This window comes from Ctenopharyngodon idella, chromosome 11, assembly GCF_019924925.1.
Source record: "Ctenopharyngodon idella isolate HZGC_01 chromosome 11, HZGC01, whole genome shotgun sequence".
In the NCBI taxonomy this organism is placed as follows: Eukaryota; Metazoa; Chordata; class Actinopteri; order Cypriniformes; family Xenocyprididae; genus Ctenopharyngodon; species Ctenopharyngodon idella.
The window spans coordinates 17,754,277-17,773,942 of NC_067230.1; the positions used below are offsets into that span (position 1 = coordinate 17,754,277).

At 35.6% G+C, this 19,666-nt stretch overlaps 1 protein-coding gene across 2 annotated transcripts; it reads left to right on the forward strand.

Moving 5' to 3' along the window:
* Positions 1–532: 532 nt before the first annotated feature.
* tmc6b (transmembrane channel-like 6b) lies at positions 533–18,739 on the forward strand. 2 transcript variants are annotated; one of them, XM_051912085.1, is made up of 21 exons: positions 533–700; positions 5,791–5,906; positions 6,674–6,813; positions 7,339–7,476; positions 7,665–7,829; positions 8,649–8,757; positions 9,274–9,358; positions 11,210–11,470; positions 11,796–11,983; positions 12,212–12,356; positions 12,441–12,596; positions 12,742–12,938; positions 14,258–14,348; positions 14,423–14,520; positions 14,609–14,704; positions 14,819–14,894; positions 15,974–16,107; positions 17,272–17,448; positions 17,642–17,720; positions 17,807–17,902; positions 18,324–18,739. In XM_051912085.1, exons 2-21 carry the CDS (start codon positions 5,860–5,862, stop codon positions 18,339–18,341), a joined length of 2,496 nt encoding a protein of 831 aa, XP_051768045.1. In that variant the 5' UTR covers positions 533–700; positions 5,791–5,859; the 3' UTR covers positions 18,342–18,739. The 2 variants fall into 2 exon arrangements, with proteins under 2 accessions (XP_051768045.1, XP_051768046.1); XM_051912086.1 differs by having other exon boundaries at positions 540–700; positions 5,794–5,906.
* Positions 18,740–19,666: the final 927 nt, after the last annotated feature.

Consider the following 19,666-nt stretch of genomic DNA (forward strand, 5'->3'; position numbering starts at 1 on the left):
GAGAGAGATGAGTAAGAACAGACCGCAGAGCTTTATTGGAACAAAACGCGTCTAAACGGGCACTGAACTGAAGTTGCCAGATCTCTATTTTCTGTTTGGTCAGATTAATAAATGATTTTACGCTTCAAAATCAAACTTGAATGGGGAGAAGTATAGCTTGAGGCCTTAAAAACATCATAAAACTTCTTTGTTGTGGAGTAAACTCATTCAAACCTTTGATTTATGTGAGAAAACTTTTAAGTAGCCCTCAGATGGTTTGTTTTGATGTGTCTGACTGACTTCAGTCAAGGGTTCAATGGAACAATGAATCGGTTCATACCATTTTAAATTAGGTTATTCACACTTTTAAATTAATTGCTGTTCAGTCTAATATTGTGCCCCACATATTCTAATTAAACACTTAATGTGATCATAAAAACAGCATAGAGCGTATTTTGAGTGTTTTTACGAGATGATAAATCATTTCACCCCCCTACGGAAACAAAAGTGATTCGGTCCTAGTAACGCTAACGAAATGTTCATTTGAACCGATTCTTTTTGATGACCCATTCACAGAGAAAGAGGAGTTCGTTTAAATGTTGGAACCGTTACGCGTCCGAACGAACCGATTCGAAACTGATTTCTAGACGTTCGTTACTCAGTCGAGTGTCATTAGAAGTTTCTCACGAGTATCTGAACTTCAAGTCCAGCGCGAGAAGCGGTGAGTTACGCTTATTTACGCTTATTTACTTCATTTATTAATGACCAACCGAAACTCGTTCGAGTTTGTTTCAGCGATAGAAGAGAAAATATCGAGGTAAAGTTGAGAGTTTGAGAGCTTGAGCGGATCAATCAGATTCTGTTTCTTACTTCGGCAGGTGTAAACACAATAAATCCTCGGAGTTCCGTATCATAATCATGTTCTCGCAAGTTTAGTGTTTACAGAGATCTTATCAATCAAACACGACATTTGAAACATGGAGAATATCCTATTACAAATGATATGATTCAGCGATTGTATACTACTTTATGTGGAACTTAATATCATTGTGCGTTTCCAAATAAACATGATTTTGCCATTGAACATGGTAAAACCATGGTACTTTTTGCTTCTTTTTTTTTTGTCTGTCCTTAACTCAAACTGATTGATTCATTGGCTGTGTCTCAAAACCTGTTTTTTGGTTGTCAAACTCTCCATATCAGAATTATTTTGGGTTTTCATAGAGGATTTTTGAGGCACATAAATTCATCTAGGTTTTCAAACAGCCAGAAAGTCACAGATTTGCACTGAATTTCAATGGGAATCTGATATTTATGGGGATGACATCAGAATGCAATTCATCTGAAATGTGAACGGGAGCGATTGTGTTTTAGTTGAATTGAATTCTGATAGTTATCTCAGTAGTCATGCGATAAACAGAACGAAGCCATTGTGTCTCTGATCTAGAGGAATCCTCTTTGTGTTTGGTTGAATGAATGTTTGTTGTTTTAGGAATTTTGGGCGCAAGCTTTTCCGGTGCTGCTCTTTTACTATGTGCTGCAATTATAAAACCCTCAGAAATCAGTTTTCATTCCTTCACAAAGTCCTGGAGATGTTTCAGTGCAACATCGTTCCTCTCTAGTTCCAGATGTGCAGTCTGATCTCTACATACTGATTCATTGTACGGCCCATTTTAAGTTCTGCACTGTTGTTTGCTGTTCTCACACAATGAGTCTGTGTTATATAAATCTCCATTCTTTTGGACGTGTTTCAAATTACGTATTAGTCCCCTCGAGGGTCGTATCCCTTCACTACAGCTCCCCACACTCGTAATCCGGATGCACACCCACCCGTCAGTTCAGTGAAACAGCTGTCTTACATTTAACATTAATGCATTTGGCTGATGCTTTTATCCAAAGTGATTTACATTTCCTTGCACTTCTATAGTGGTGAGCGGGAGACGAGAGTCTCATTTAAACATGAAGTAGAAGAACTGAAAAAGTGTTTTCTTGTAAAATGTACTCCAATAACCTTTGTTTTGTTTACAGCTTCGAAAAATGTTGATTCGGTTCAGTTCATTAACTGCTGATGTTGCGAAGTTCATCAGTTATGAAAATTCCTTGCAAGTTTTCAGTTGGTGTTTATAAACACAAAGAATAAAAAGCAGGGCTTGACAATAAGTGTGGCCAGCGTAAACAACGCTCGGGACAATAGACGGAACTGTGACTTCCCATTAATCTTCTGCATGTGTTTTTAAGCCTTTCCAACTTAAGCATTCGGATGTGAGAGAGAACTCAGTGTGGTACTCGAGCGCTGTGTGAGAACACAGACAGTGTGCGTCTTCTTACGCTTGAACGGACATATTTACAAAATTGCCTAGTATCCCCACAGTCTATTAATAAACAGTCTGTTATGACTTAAGTGAACATAAACAGTAGAGAAATAAAATGATATATTGGATCTGTGCAGCTCTTAAAGTGACAGCAGCCTAATAAACTTCCTGCTGTCTGTGATTTTAATGTTAATAAAACAACAAAAGACAAAAAAAAAAAATCACTCACAGCTCTTGACTGAATAACTTTTGTAACTTTAATAAGGATTAATCTATATTTAATTTATACAGTAAAGATTGTAGTGTTATTTTAAATTTGATTCATTTTCTCTACTTGAAAACTACTTGGACCTACTGAAAAGCAGTTTTTATTTCATTTTTATGTTTGTTCTATTTTATTTATTTGTGCGATTCCTCGTAATTTTGATTTGTTCTTATTTTATTGCTGACACAGTCTTTAACAATATTTAAAATTTTTATGAGTAGTTTTTGGTGTCAATCTTATTTATTAAGTTTATGGATCAAAAACAATGAAAACAATAACTAGGCCTATTTTATTTGTGAAAATTTTAGAAGGACAAGTAAAAATTTGAACCACTTGCCCGACCAGGCAAAAAAAATCCTGCATGTTTGCAGTAGGAGTTTGTGGTTGATAACGGGTTTAAAGGGTCATGACTGTCAAATTTGCCTTGATCTTTTGGCATATAAGAAGTCTTTGTACCATTAAAACATCCTGCGACTTTATAACTTGCAATTGTGAGTCAGAATTGTGAGGGGAAAAAAGGTAATTGTGAATTTATCTCATTATTTTTTCTTGCAATTTTTGAGTATATCTCAAATATCTGACATTATTTTTATTTTTGATTCAAGCTTCCATAAGTCTCTCTCTCTCTCTCTCTCTGTGTGTGTGTGTGTGTGTGTGTGTGTGTGTGTGTAATGCGATCGTCTCTCTGAGCGTTTGCAATCTCCAATGGAAAGGTTTTGAAATGTCTTCTGACCACAGGCTGATGGTGGTGATGTCAGTGCCAGGAAAACACACCTCCACCCACCGCGCACACACTCTCTCTGGTTCTCCTTTTCCTCAAGTGTTTCCAACACTTTGTGCCAGTAACTCATTATACACACAAGGAAAATCTAAAAGGATATTATTAAGATATCTTTAATACTTCCTGAGTTACAGGCGTGCAGACTTCAGGCATAAAACACAAGAAGTGCTTTTTGCCATCTTTGACCTGTCACTGTTGGCATATAATGAAACAAAATTAAACAAGATTAAACCGCACGCGATTTAGCAAAGGTTGCGATTATTTCATGCGCAGTTTATCAGAGCTGTAGTAAATGCTTCTCCATCTGAAAGCCAGAGGGCGCTCTCGCGCAGAAACTCCAAATATGCCCTGCCGCAGAAGAAGATAACACGCGTCATATCGCTGTCGCTGAATAAACAGAAGATTGAAACGCTTTGATTTAAACATGACTAATAAACACATGACTGCCTTATTCTGTGTAAGAAGATCTTTGTTGGACTAGATGTTAATAAATGCTTCTCATGTCTGGAAGGATGTTTGAAGCGTGTTGCTTTTTCAAATTTACATTATAAGCGACTCAAACTTGCAGTGCTTTCAGATGGATTAGTATTTGGAGCCATACTTCATTGACAAGCTGCGTATAAAAAAATATTCGCAGCCTTTGCAATTTCATAAGTTCAATGTTATTTTTCGTGTTGTGCGATAAATCGTGCAGCCCTACTGCCATCTTTCCAAAGTCATTTTTACCCCCCTGTAATTTGGCTCCAAATCTCAAGTGAAAATGGTCATTTTTGACCCCCTTTACAAAATATTGGATTACTCGGCAAATGTTCATCCATAACATTTAATATGTTAGCTTTCAACACTATTTATTCCAGAAGACCTCTAGTTGAGTTGAAACGGAATGACTCAATTTTTATTTATTTTATTCATTTTTATTTATTTATTTTAATTAATTAATTTATTTATTTTTTTTACTATTTAAAAAATTTACTATTTATTGAAATTATAACACATTTTTTTGATATGAAAAAAAATTATGACATTAAAGTCAAAATTGACTGTCAAAATTATGACAAAAATTGAAATTGACGTAGAAATTGACACTCAAGATACTAAATCAAAATTGACAGTCAAAATTATTACAGAAAGTCAAAATTATGACAAAAAATTTAAATCATGACAAAAATCAAAATTATGACATTAAGTTGAAATTATGAGTCAAAATTTGAAATTATGACATACTCTTTTACTACTTTTTACTATTCATTGAAATTATTACATACTGTCATATTTGATGTGAAGTCAAAATTATGACGGAAAGTCAAAAATATGACTCAAGTAAAAATTATGGCAAAAACATTTAAATTACAACATACTAAGTCGAAATTGACAGTCAGAATTGACAAAAAGTCGAGATTATGATTTTTTTTTTTTTTTTTGAAATTGACATACTATGTCGAAATTGTTAAAAAGCCGAAATTATGACATACTAAATTGAAATTGACAGTCAAAATTGTCAAAGTCGAAATATTGACTTTTTTTTTTAAATTTACAGTCGAAATTGACAAAAAGTTGAAATGATGACATAATAAATCGAAATTATGACAGTCAAAAATTATGACAAAATTTGAAATGGACAGTCGAAATTGACAAAAAGTCGAAATTATGACATAATAAATCGAAATGAGTCAAAATTATGTCGAAATTAGTCAAAAATTGAAGTTTTTTTTATATTATGACATACTAAATTGAAATTATGACAAAAAGTCAAAATTACGACAAATAATTAGAAATTATAAGTCAAAATTGAAATTGACATACCATGTCGAAATTATGACTTAATATTTCATAATTATGACTTAGCACATAAATGTTACAATTATGACATACTAATTTTGACTTTCTATGTCATAATTATGGTGTCATAATTAAGATTTACCAAAGCTTGTTTTTTCTTATGTGGCAGAAATGGGCTTCCATAGTGTTAGACCAGGTTATACAGGAAATGAACTATTTGGATCAGATTCCTTCAAAAATGCTATAAAGTGGTTTCATGCTTTGTGAAACTTTTCAGGTACTACCTAAACAATATATGTGAGCTTTTCCAAACCATCGTTTAAAATGAGGCCTTTCCAGTGTTGTGCAGTTCAGAGCTGTTGTGAATCTCTAATGAATAACACTTTAATAAACCAGCAAATAATAAAACATGTTCATGTTAATGTAGCTATCTTTACTAATCTAACACTGTTTCCTGAAGCAGGATGATGTTCTGGTTAACACTCAGCATCAGCTGCTCAGCACACTGAATCATGGTATCAGCGCAGTCGTTTTATTGTCAGTGACCCAAAGGCTAATGAAGAGTTGTTTCTGTAGGCAGACACACCTTCAGATCTCCATAAAGCAGTGAGTCAGACAGGTTCAAACACGATAAGAGTTCATTCACTGACATTCTTTCTGTTCGTGTTGTTCAGCAGCAGAATGACGGGCGGCGCGATCAGGCAGGAGTTTCCTCGGGAGCGGCCGTGAGAGGAGCAGAAATCATGGCCGGCAGGGTCAATTTTTACTCGGACCTGGTCACTGATATAGAGTGAGTGACTTTGTTCTGTGTTTACTCTGTCATCAGCACTTCCTGTGAGATCTGAGAGTGACTTTGTGCTCTTCAAACACTAGTGTACTATAATTATACAGATAATAGTGCACTCGTGTTTCTTTCTGAATGTAGCTTATATCTGTCACGTGATGTGCCAGCTGTGTTTATGTCTTTGTGATTCAGTCTTTCAGCTTTCGGTGTGTTTTTGTGTGTGTGTGTGTGAGTGTGTGTATATCAGTGTTCATGTCATGTATTTGTCTTTTGATGCTTCAAGCAGTGCATTGTTTATGATATATTCCTGTTTTAACTGATTAAAAATGGATTAAAATTTTAAATAAATTAGTGTTCAAAAGTTTGGTTTGGGGTCAGTAAGATTTAAAAAAAAAAAAAAAAAATACTTTTATTCAGCAAAGATGCATTAAACTGATCAAAAGTGACAGTAAAGACGTTTATAATGTTACAAAAGATTCTATTTCAAATAAATGCTGTTCTTTTGAAATTCTTCAAAGAATCCTGAAAAATTGATTTTTACTGCATTTTTAATCAAATAAATTCAGCTTTGATCATGGGAATAAATTACACTTTACTATTTATTCACATAGAAAACAGCTGTTTTACATTATAATAATATTTCACATTTTTACTGTATTTTTGATCAAATAAATGCAGCTTTGCTGAGCAGAAGAGACTCTTTCAGAAACATTAAAAATCTTACTGACCCCAGACTGTCCATTGTTTGTGTTTTGTGTGTTTTTGCGCATCAGAAGTCCAGCTGATGAAGATGGGGTTCATGATTCATTCACTCAGCTGATTGAGGAGCAGTGTCATGACCTTCATGACCTTCAACATGATTTTCATGATGTCATAGAGATGACCTCGCTGGACCCGGAGGAGGAGAGCAGAGGTCAGATCACACACTGCAGCCTATTCTGACCAAGAACCGCCCACTTAAGCTTTGAGCCAATCAGATTAGAGTCAGTCATTTTAAAAGAGGCCATTTTATACCTTGTGATGTTGTTTTTGTGCTCTACTAGAACAGGTTGATTATTCTCCTCATATTCTCCATTGTTCAGCTCCTCTCTTCCCAGTCTGTCAGTAACGCTCTGTTTACTTCCTGTCTCTATGAAGCCCCTCCTTCTGAAAAACACAATGTGCTCTGATTGGTCGGCTGGAGCAGTGTGTTGTGATTGTTGTTTGGGAAATGTCCCGCCCCTTACAAGAACCACCAGTTTACTAACTCAACCAGGCCCCGCCCCTTTATTCTGCATATGAATTATTTAAATGAGGAATATTGTGAAGAAAACTCTGATATAGAGAATAACTCCCGCCTTTTTCTTGCTCAAACAGCATCATTACACTCTAAAGAAAGATGAAGATGTAATAAAGCACAACAGGTCCTCTTTAATCTGTCATTGTGTTTGTGTCTCAGATGACGTCTTGCATCTGGAGGGTCCAGCGTACCATCGGTCTGACAGCGAGGTGCCGCAGCAGACAGATCATTTGATTGGAGAACGCTGGTCATCTGACACGCTCAAAGTCCTGTCCTCGATGCCCAGCCGCACCATCGGTCAGTCTGGAGTGTGTTTGTGGTTCAGACTCTGTCTTTCATCTAGGTTTCTGCTGAGAAACATCAGATGTTGTTTGTTATGAGTGAAATCTGCTTTCCTGGTTCTGACTTCCTGTACAGCTTGTATCTTTTCCTCTTGATCGTTCAGATGATCTCAGTTTAAGATCGGTCTCTCTCTGTGTCTGCAGGTCGCAGTCGAGGAGCGATCATCTCTCAGTATTACAACCGCACCATGCAGCTGCGCAGACGCAGGCAGAGCAGACCCTCCATACAACACTTCCCTCGGTCTGCACGTCCCAGCATCCGCGGTTACCGCATGGAAACGGACGGAGACGATTTTGAGGTGGAAGAAGGTGAAAACACTGAAGCCCAGAGTTTGGAATAATTATGATTTTTTTAAATGTTTTTGAAAGAGTCTCTCTTCTGCTCACCAAGGCTGCATTTATTTGATCAAAAATACAGTAAAAATAGTGAAATATTTTTACAATTTAAAATAGCTGTTTTCTATGTGAATATATAGTAAAGTGTAATTTATTCCTGTGATCAAAGATGAATTTTCAGCATCATTGCACCAGTCTTCAGTGTCACATGATCCTTCAGAAATCATTCTAATATGATGATTTGCTGCTCAAGAAACATTTATGATTATTATCAATGTTGAAAACAGTTTAATATTTTTGTTGAAACTGATACATTTTATTTTTCAGGATTCTTTGATGAACAAAGTTCAAAATATGTTATAAATATCTTTGCTGATCAATTTACATCAATTTATTGTGTCCTTACTCAATAAAAGTTTTAACTTCCACAACAATATTAATCAGCACAACTGTTTTCAACATTGATAATAATCATAAATGTTTCTTGAGCAGCAAATCATCATTTTAGAATGATTTCTGAAGGATCATGTGACACTGAAGACTGGAGTAATGATGCTGAAAATTCAGCTTTGATCACAGGAATAAATTACACTTTACTATATATTCACATTGTAAAAATATTTCACAATTTTTACTGTATTTTTGATCAAATAAATGCAGCTTTGGTGAGCAGAAGAGACTCTTTCAAAAACATTAAAAATCTTAATTATTCAAAATTTTTGACCAATAATGTATGATGCCCAAACATGTTTTCTATGTCATGTTCATCTTGTACACTGACTCTGTGTGTAGATAATAAGAGGGAGCGTTTAGTGAATAATCTGCAGAATCTGTCAGCGAATGATCGTGTGCGCATGTTGAGAGCGATGCCACTGAGTCTCGCAGAGAAGAAAGAGCTCAGGTAAATACACACATCCTATGACAATACGACACTGCCACACCTGCTGCTGCATCTGTTCAACACAACTGTGTTCTTTATGTCTCACAGCGCTAGCGCAAAATAAATATTTATTCGAGAGTCTGTAGTCTGAATAGAATATGATGCAACACAAACTTATTTTTATGCATTTCGCAGATGCTTTTATCCAAAGCGACTTACAAAAGAGGAACAAAAGCAATATTTGTAATATACAAAATAATGCAAAGGCATTAAAACTCAAAGAGCTGGTTCTTTTTAACGAATCAGTTAAAAAGACTCATTTGTGTAATGAATCACTAAATGAATCTGTTAGTGAATAAACTTCTGAATCACTTCAAGAGTTTTGTTGTAATAAATGGTGCAAAAAAACATTAAATTATGCTTAAAAACCAGTATTGTTTTGCTTGGTACTATTTATAAGATTGCAAAAACTGACTCATGTAGGACACATTTCTGTTTCTTAAAATCTTGTTCCTCTTCTGATATTGTGTTTTTCAGGATGTTGGTGTTGAATAAAGCCGCACACTCTCTGTCTCAGAGTCAGATTCCCTGCTGCAGTCAGCTCAAGTATTACATCATCATTGTGAGTCCATAACACGCTCATGACATAATCACGCATCATGACAGGGATTTGTGGGTATGATCAGAACAGCAACATTACATACTAAAGACTGATGAACAAAAAGCAGAATAGGTGCTCTTTAAACAGTAGTGTACTATATTTATAAAAAGTAGTAGTGCACTTGAGTTTGTTTCTGAATGTAGTTTATATCTGTCATGTGATGTGCCAGCTGTTTTTGTGTCTTTGTAATTCAATCTTTCAGACTTCAGTTGGTGTGTGTGTGTGTGTGTGTTTGTGTGTGTGTGTGTTTGTGTGTGTGTGCAGTCATGCAGATCAGGGTTTTTCCAGCAGTTTTATGCTCTTGCAGCACAGGCGTGCAGTGAAGTGTGTCAAAGCGCAATCATGTGCCTCTTGTTTCGAAGGCTTTATTTTTACTCCTCTGTATCAGACATGCAGATGCAGATGAACTTTAGTACGGAAGCTAATAATATACTTTCGGTTTAGTTTCAGTGTTGCTTTATTGCCATGATGCACAACTGAACAAGTGAGATATGGTGCAAAACATGTCAGTGCAAATGGATCAAATTAATTTCAAGTAGTATAAAACTTTCAAAAAATACCATAAATGAAACAAAAAGAACTCCGTGAAGGAAGTAAATCCAATTAAACAGCTCATTAAGAAGATAAATATTACAACTAAATATGCAAAATAATAGCATCAGCATAAATTTAGAGATTTTTTTTTGTGTGTTTGAGTTTCTTAATTAGGGGTTCAAGCACAGAAGGAACTCTGTTGTGATATTTCTGTCCTAAAAGTGTATGGGCGTCAGAAACCGTAAATCGTGGAGACCCTAAAATTGGTAGGATGGTCCCAATCGTGCACCGCTACTCAGGAACACAGACGCACACCCGTCCAACACTAGGTGGCGCTATAAGACAGTTTTTAGTTTGGACCTTTGGAACCCTAAGGGCTACAAACAAAATTCTTTTTCCCCCTGAATTCCACTGATTTTCTTTAAAAACGTACTTTTTGAACTCCTCCTAGGCCGTTGGTCCGATCTTCATCAAAATAGTCACACAATGCTGACAAAAAGTCATGAAAACAACTTTGATTCGTCGAAGCATTGCAAAGTTGTAAGTTAATTAATTGGTGAGGCAATGCCCATTTTTACCAGTTGATCTGCTGAAAGCAATGTCCAAGCTTAATGAAACTTGACACGCAAAGACAACAGGACATTCTGAGGATGCACACCGAATTTTGTAAAATTCCGCCAATAGAGGGCGCTACAATTATTAAAAAAATATATAACTCTGCAACCGAATGATCCATGAAATTGAAAATTGTTATGCATCATCTTTGGTGGACGTTCTAACATATCCTCTAATATGACTCGGATACTTCAAAAAAAAAAAAAAAAACATGTCCGCCAACAGCCAATCAATTTTCACCAGCTAATCCGAATGACCCTACCGTTACAAAATTGGATATATTTGTGCATTGTGTGAAAAATAGATTTATTTACCAAATTTTGGGCCTCAGTTTAATGTTTTAGCTAATAACTCTGCAACCATGTGTGACAGAATCATTTTTCTTTTTGGGGTCTCTGTGATTTATGGTCTCCGACGCCCATTCACTTTTAGGACAGAAAGAAGTAAGGAGGAAAAAGAAGAATATCGGTACAAACACAAAATGGTTCCCTAATAACATTATGCAAAATAGTAGAATCAGCAATCATTTTATTTATTAGCTTTGGGTAGTTTAGTTTTAGTACAGAAGGATAAGCAAAATGAAAAATGTTGCCTTGACATAAAATAAAAGAGTTAATCTGTGTTGTAAGTTGGTTTAATGGTTTAAGTCTGTCTGTCTGTCAGGCGCTGAGACAGGGATGGTACGGCTGGATGTCGTTCCTGTCCTCGCTGCAGTTGTGGCAAACGGCTCTGAAGTGTGTCGGCGGTCACTTCGGGACGGGCGTTCTGTCGTATTTCGTCTTCCTCAGAACGCTCCTCTTCTTCAACGTCTTCCTGTTCCTGGTCACGGGTCTGTTTCTGGTGGTTCCTCAGGCCGTGCTTCTGGATCGGGACCAGAGCACTAGCGTCAGAAGCACCTGGGGGCTGGAGGTGCTGACGGGCACTGTAAGTTCATAAACACACACACGCTTATACATTTAAACATTCTTCACCCACAAATGTGAAGCTTTAACTTCATTATACAATGTGGAACAAACATTACCGGACAAATGTTTGGAATAATTAAGATTAATTTGAAAGAGTCTCTTCTGCTCATCAAGGCTGTTTATTTGATCAAAAATACATAAAAAATTGTGAAATATTATTATTATAATGTAAAATATCTGTTTTCTATGTGAATATATAGTAAAATATAATTTATTCCTGTGATCAAATCTGAATTTTCAGCATCATTACTCCAGTCTTCAGTGTGTGTCTGTGTGTTTCTCAGGGTTATTTCTCAGACTCTCTGCTGTATTACGGTTACTACAGTAACCACACACTACAGACGGACCGCAGCTGTTCTAAGTCCATGAACAGGACGTCCTGTGGGTCTGGACTGTCCTATAACATGCCTCTCGTTTACTTCTTCATCATCGGCGCGGCCTTCTTCGTCACCTGCATCATCCTCGTCTACAGGTGAGTCTCTCCTAAAAACATTTCAATTCACCAGAACAAGCCGGCACCAAACGGAAGTTGCACTGGTCTTTTCTTCCCTATTGTGCTGTATATCCGAGTGAAACGCTTCACAAACAAGAACAAATGTAGGGCGGGGCTTGATTTTGTCTGTGGGGAATTGATTGGATGGTTGTGGTTTGCTATTGGTGACCGTCTTTGAATACATCTGATTCTGTTTCTGTTTTCCAGCATGTCCAAGTCCTTCGGTCAGAGTTTTCGCATCGATAAATCTAAAGGCCTGTTGGCCATAAAGGTGTTCAGCTCGTGGGACTTTAAAGTCAGCAAGAAATCCTCCGTGGGACTCCAGCGAGCGAACATCGGCACACAGCTCAAGGTCAGAACACGTATGAGTACATGTATGACACGTACACACACACGTATCACACACTTCAGCTCTGTTATCTGTGTGTGTGTGTAGGAGCTGGTGGCAGAAGTCAACCGCAAAGAGCTGAAGTTTTCCGCTCTCCAGCGACTGTGGCGGCTGTTCATCCACATGCTGGCATGGATCTTATGTTTGGGAAGCACGCTGGGGTGTATGCTGGCTGTGTACTACTTCTCTGAACATATGCACAAGGTACGAGATAAACACACGCATGCTCCAGAACGAGTTTGGCTATGTTTGCCCAGAACGAGGGATCTTAGACGTCAGTATAATGTTGCTATCTTGCTTTGAGAGCAGCGTTCATGTCTGTGAAGCCTTCATGTGTTTGTATTTGCAGAAAGACGTCAAAATTCGTTCTAGTTCCTACCCTAATACGAGCTCGTCTGACAGCCTGTTGCTGAAGGAGGCGAGTCTGTTGGCCGTTCCTGTCATCATGTCCAGCATTAATCTGCTCCTGCCGGGATTCTTCAACGCCGTGGCCTGGATGGAGCAATATGATTCTCCCAGCGTGCTCAATTACGTCTCCATCAGCAGGTACAGAACGGCCGAGCTTAACGCACACTTTCACGTTGATCTTCCCAAAGTATTTCCCTTTCGTTGTCTGATCCATGACTCAAACCATCCAGCTCTGAGATCAATCACAATTTAGTAATCATGTTAATCTATTTTTTTTTTTTTACTTCTTTTTCTAAACACCAAAGAGTCATGAAGGAAGTGGCTAAAATGTATTAAAGGGTTTTTTTTTTTTTAATCATATTAATGTTTTAATTAAAACATATATTTTATTTTTGTATTAATAATATACATTTTAATTTTTAAAAATTGTTTTTCATTTTAAATTTTATTTTTATTATTAAATTCTTATTTTTGAAAAAAAAGTAAATCTTAACATCTCAATAATTTTCCAAAAATTAAATATTTTTTTTAGTGTATTAAATAATTATTTTTATTTGTGTGTGTGTGTGTGTGTGTGTATGTGTATATATATATATATATATATATATATATCAAATATTTTTTATTTTGTATTCAATTTTAATTTAATTATTTTTCCAAACATCAAATTAAAAAAGTTTTTTAACATATTAAATATTTTTATATATATACAGTATATATATAATATATATTTATACATATATTTTTTTTAATTATTATTTGTTAAATTAAAACGTATTACAAAATTTAATTATTTTCCCAAACATCAAATTAAAGTTTTTATGTATTAAATATTATTTTTATTTTTGAATATTTTTATTTTAATTTTTAATTAAAATAAATTTTATTTAATTTTACATTTTATTTTTTTAATTTTTTTTTAATTTTATTTATTTAATTTAATTTTAATTTTAAAAATAATTTAAAATGTTATATTAAATTTTAATTTAATTCTTTCCCCAAACATCAAATTTGAAATTTTTATTGTATTAAATAATTTTTTTATTATTTTGTATATATTTTTTTTATTTATTAAAATTATATTTTTAATTTTGTATGAAATTTTAATTAATATAATATATTAATATAAATAATTAATATAAACTTCAAATGGTCATGAAGGAAGTAGATGAAATTTCATTTTTTCTGTCTATTCATTTTCATAATGTTTTTAATTTATCAGAGTTTTTTTTTTTTTTTTTTTTACATCTATTAATTTTGAAATAACGTAATAAGAATTCTTGCATTGAGGAGTCGAGCAAGTTTTTGCAGTGCGATGATGTAAAAGCTTTTGACTCTATAAAAAATGTCTGTTACATATAAATATCTGTTTCTACATGGAGATTTGAAAGGGATTTTACCAGGATGCAACACTTAACTTTATGTGTGCTTAAACGAGTCTCTGATGCGTCTGACAGGAACCTGCTGTTGAAAGTGAGCGTGTTGGGAGTGCTGTGCTATCATTGGCTGGGCCGCGTGGCGTCGGACCCTAAGAGTCTGGGCTTACAGGTGAGGCCGCGTCCTCTCACAGTGTGTTTTCCTCCGTATCCTGTTGGTTTCTGATGGCGATATTGTTGTCGCAGTGCTGGGAGAGTTTCGTGGGACAGGAACTGTACCGTTTCCTCGTGATGGACTTCATCTTCATGCTGCTGGACACTTTCTTTGGAGAGTTTCTGTGGAGGTGAGCGGCTGATGATATATTGTTGCTGCTGATAATTAAAAAATGAATTGCACTGAAATCATTTGTGTTGTGTGTTTCTCTCTGTCAGGGTGTTTTCTCAGAAAGCTCTGAAGAGGAAGAGGAAACCCGTGTTTGATATCGCGCGGAACGTTCTGGAGCTCATCTATGGACAAACTCTGGCCTGGTAACCTCATCCATCATTACCTGACTGTGATTCTGAAGATGTTTTGACTGTAATGTGATTGTTGGTCGGTGATGTGATATAACAGCACGTGTGTGTGTGTGTGTGTGTGTGTAGGTTGGGCGTGTTGTTCTCACCTCTCCTGCCTGTGGTTCAGATCATTAAACTGCTGTTTCTCTTCTACATGAAGAAGGTTTGTTTGTCTGCTCACAGTCATGTGTTTGTTTAGACTTTTAACAGTCGTGTGTGGAGGGATTTAAGAGACTACATTAAAAAATGTGCAATGAAATTATTAATTAATGCAATTAAAAAATAAAAGTACAATGAAATGAAATAAAAAATATGAAATACATTTATTATTTATCACATATTATTTTCTTCTTGTGTCCCCCCCCCCCCCCCGATTTTTGTGTTAAATAAATGTATTTTATTTATTTATTTATGGTTACATTTAATTTTACTTTTATTTATCTCAACATTCTGTGATATCCATTTATTTTTTTAATACTGTTTTAATGTTGTTGTTTTTTACATAAAAAGTAATGTACTTTATTTATTTATGCTTACGTTTAAGTGTACTTTATTTATTGCAACATTCCATTATGTTTTTAAAAACATTCATCATATTTTTATTTTATTTATTTAATGTCACATCCATCTTGTAAATACTTTTGGAAACACAGTTTTACTGTTTTCTTTATTTTACAAAAAAAAAAAAAAATTAATTAATTTTTATTAGGGTTAGGACTGCTTGCTTGTTTACATTTAATTTTTACTTATTATTTATTTATTTTTCCCTTGATTCATTTAAAAATTCCATTAAATAGTAATTTATTGTATTTATTTAATGTTCAATTTTTCCATACTTTTGGAAACAGATTGACTGTTTTTATATTTTACATTAAGAAGTATTTATTTATTTATTTATTCATTCATTCATGCATACATTAGGGTTAGGGTTGCATGTTTTCTTACGGCATTTTACTTTTTATTTATTTATTGCAACATTACATGATGTATTTAAAAATGTCATTTATATGCATTTATTTTACTTATGTAATGTTTATTTATGTAATGCACTCATCACTTTTGAGTGTGAGTTGGAATTGTAAACAATTGAAATCATAAGAGCTCCATATTTATTTCACTACGACAAATAACCTGTAAAGCGCAGTGCAGGAACACTTTTTGAGCAATGACTCAAAGGAATCATTTGCGAAGCGATTCACTAGAATGATTCTGACTCCTCTGTGATGGTGTTGTTTGTCACAGGTCAGTCTGATGATGAACTGTCAGGCGTCAGGGAAGCCGTGGCGCGCCTCTCAGATGACCACCATCTTCATCACGCTGCTGTGCTTCCCGTCGTTCCTGGGCGCCGCCGTGTGTGTGACGTACACCATGTGGACGTGAGTGTTTTTACCACCGCTGTGCTGTTTCTCATGGGGCGTCTGGAAAAGTGCTGAAACTCATTCAGATGGCGATTTATTCACGGTAGAAGAGCAAGTTGTGTGTTCCTACTAAACACGCTGCTGGGAATTTCTATGCGGATGTTGGCAGAAAAACACTGACATTCTGTATTCGGGCAGTAATAAAATCAATGACAAGCTCCTGAAAATGTTGAAATGACCACATGAGAAACAATTACCGTCCAAATAGAGTGCTTTTTCACTTTTTCAGCTGAACTGGAAGTATTTTTCCATTCATTTTTTCCATAGGGATTTTAAAAATTCTTTTTTAAAGAGTTAACTGAACAAATCACCTACGAGGAAAATCACATTTGAAGCAAAAAAGAATTGAATCGAATCGTTTAAACTATTGAATCGAACAAAAAGACAAGAAAAGTACAAGAACTACAATCCCATGAAGCATTGCGAACAGCACAATCGAATTAAAAATGATGGAGAAATACAAATCTACTCATATACAAATGTTGATTTTATATATATATATATAAAAAATAGAGCTGTCAAGCGATTAAATTTTTTAATCTAAATAATCACATCAAATTCGTGTGATAAATTACCCCCAAAAGATCATTTAAAGTCATTATTGTGTTAAATAAGAAAAGCATCAAATAGACATTACGAAATTTTACTTGACATTTTATTTGATTCAACATAGAATTTATTACACAAGCGTTTAGGCTTCAACGGCCATGAAGGTGAGTAAATGATGACACAGTTTTAATTTTTGGATGAATTATACCTTTAAAGGGTTTTTAATTAATATGGAATTTTTTTTTTTTAATGAAACGATACTCTAAATAAGAAACTAAAACTGCCAGTAGGTGGCGGTAAATGTCTAAATGAGTAAGTCATTTGGTCATTTAATTCGTTTAAACGGCTGATTCATTCAGGAATGAAGTAAATGACTCTCTTTATGAATGGACCATTGAATCAATGATTCACCCGATTGATTCGTTCAAAATGCAGATTCATTCAGAAACGAGAAACCACTCAGACGCAAAAACAGACAATATTGTGTCTAAAATATAACAATACTGAATTCTAACTGCGTTCGATAGGCTCCGTCACTCAGTGAGTTGTTGCTCTGTCTGTCACATGTCCCAGGATGAAGCCGTCGGACGGCTGCGGTCCGTTCCGCGGTCTGAAGACCATGTTCCAGGCCGGGAAGCAGTGGGTGCAGCAGCTGGCGGATGCGAACCCCAAACTGTCCTGGCTCGCCTTGGCTCACACGTACCTGGTGGAGAACCCGCTCTTCCTCTTCCTGTGCGCCGGCATCTTCCTGTGAGTTCTCAGCTTTGTCTCAGGAGTTTCTCCTGAAAAGGAAAGTAAACTGATGCAAACGAATCATCCAGTGAGAGTGAATCATATCAAAACTCTCCATTTCATCTCTAAGAAACACAGCTGAGATATGAAAGAGATCTCTGGTGATTTCATTGTTTTTTTGAGTGTTGTTGTTGTCTGTGTGTTTGTGTAGGATAGTGATTTACTTCCACAGTCAGGTGGTCGACGGTCAGCGGAAGATCATTGATCTCCTTCAGGAACAGATTGAGAACGTGAGGCAGAAGAATCAAATGGTTATGTAACAATAGAATCATCTGTATGCATGTCATGACATCACTTCCTGTTCCCGTTCATTCAGGAGGGCGAGGATAAGAAGTTTCTCATCACGCGACTGCAGGACATCCATGAACGGAAGCGTGTCGTCTCACCGCGCCGCGTGCGAGAAGCCAGCGAGGTACAGAATCACTGAAATGATTCGAATTCAGTTCAGGGAGTCACAATCCAGTTCTGAAATGAATCCTTGGTTAAAGTGAAAGTGATTCAGTGCCAAATACTGTGAAGAATCTGCCAAATTAAAATGTGTCGCTCCAGGTTTATTATCCTTCACCAAAACTAAAACTACAACTAACATTTTTTTAAGAAATAAAGTTATATGAAAATCGAAAAACTAAATACACTATAAAAAATATTCAAAATGACTAAAGTATGTAACAAAATTACAAAAAAAAAGTAACTAAAATGAAATATAAGATAATTCATCTATAATGTGATCACGGCCGAGTGTAATGACTTGTCTTGAAGGGACTTTGTGATCACCTTTATTTGATTTTCACTCTTTGGCGAGTGTTTCAGAGCTTGTTTGCATCTGATTTCAGGATTCCAGTTTTTCCTGACGCTCTTGATGAACTGACGGAGACGCTGAGCAGTTCCTGCGGATGTGGAGCCGTATCAACTGACTGGACGCGCTTCTGCACTCGACTCTCACAGAAACCACTAGAGTCCTTCATGAACCACATGATGAAGATCAGATCAGATCTGGCGGTCAGATCTCTCACACTCAGGGTTTCTTAGTTGGTTTCTAGTAAATCTGTGGAAATGGACCCTTTACATTGGTGATGGTGTTTTCTTGCCGTCTTTATTACCAAGACACTTTTAACTTTACTGTGAAATGTGGACATATTTAATATTCACCGTTCCACCGCCCTGCCGCTCTCGGAGACTGGACCTTCCGTTTTAGTACTGTGATATTAGTGAACCAGTTTTTAAATAAACTTTTTTTATTATGAATAAACTTCCTTCTTGTTTATTTTGATTCTGTTATGCAAGTCTGAAACAACTAATGAAGATAGATAGAACAAATGATAGATAGAACGATAAAGAATGATAGAAAGAACGATAGAATGATAGAACGATAGAAAGATCGATAGAACTATAGACAGAACGATAGATAAACAGATAGATCGATAGATAGAACAATAGATGATAGAACAATAGATAGAACGATAGATAGACTGACAGATTGACAGAACGATAGATAGAACGATCGATAGATAGATAGAACGACAGAATGATAGATAAAATGAAAGAATGATAGAACGAAAGAGAATGACAGAACGAAAGAACGATAGATAGAACGAAAGATAGAACGACCGAACGATAGATATATTGATAGATAGAACGATAGATAGAATGATAGACAGAACGATAGATAGAGAGAACGATCGATAGATAGAATGATAGATGATAGAACGATAGATAGAATGATAGAACGAAAGAACGACAGAACGATAGATAGAACAATAGACAGAACGATAGATCAATAGATAGAACGAAAGATAGAACTACAGAACGATAGATTGATAGAACAATAGATAGAACAATAGACAGAACGATAGAACAATAGACAACGATAGATCAATAGATAGAACGAAAGAGAACGACAGAACGATAGACAGAACGAGATAGAATGATAGACAGAACGATAGAACGATAGACAACGATAGATTGATAGATAGAACGAAAGATAGAACGACAGACAGAACGATAGAACGATAGATAGAACGATCGATAGAACGAAAGATAGAACGACAGAACGATAGATAGATCAATAGAACGAAAGATAGAACGATAGATAGAATGATAGATAGAACGATAGATAGATCGATTGATAGATGATAGAACGATAGAATGAGAACGATAGACAGAACGATAGAGAACG

Coding starts and splice junctions, on each gene's coding strand:
- tmc6b (XM_051912085.1), top strand. CDS start 5,860: ATGGCCGGCAGGGTCAATTTTTACTCGGACCTGGTCACTGATATAGA. Junction 8,758..9,273: donor GCAGAGAAGAAAGAGCTCAG/GTAAATACACAC, acceptor TGTGTTTTTCAG/GATGTTGGTGTTGAATAAAG. Junction 16,108..17,271: donor GTGACGTACACCATGTGGAC/GTGAGTGTTTTT, acceptor CACATGTCCCAG/GATGAAGCCGTCGGACGGCT.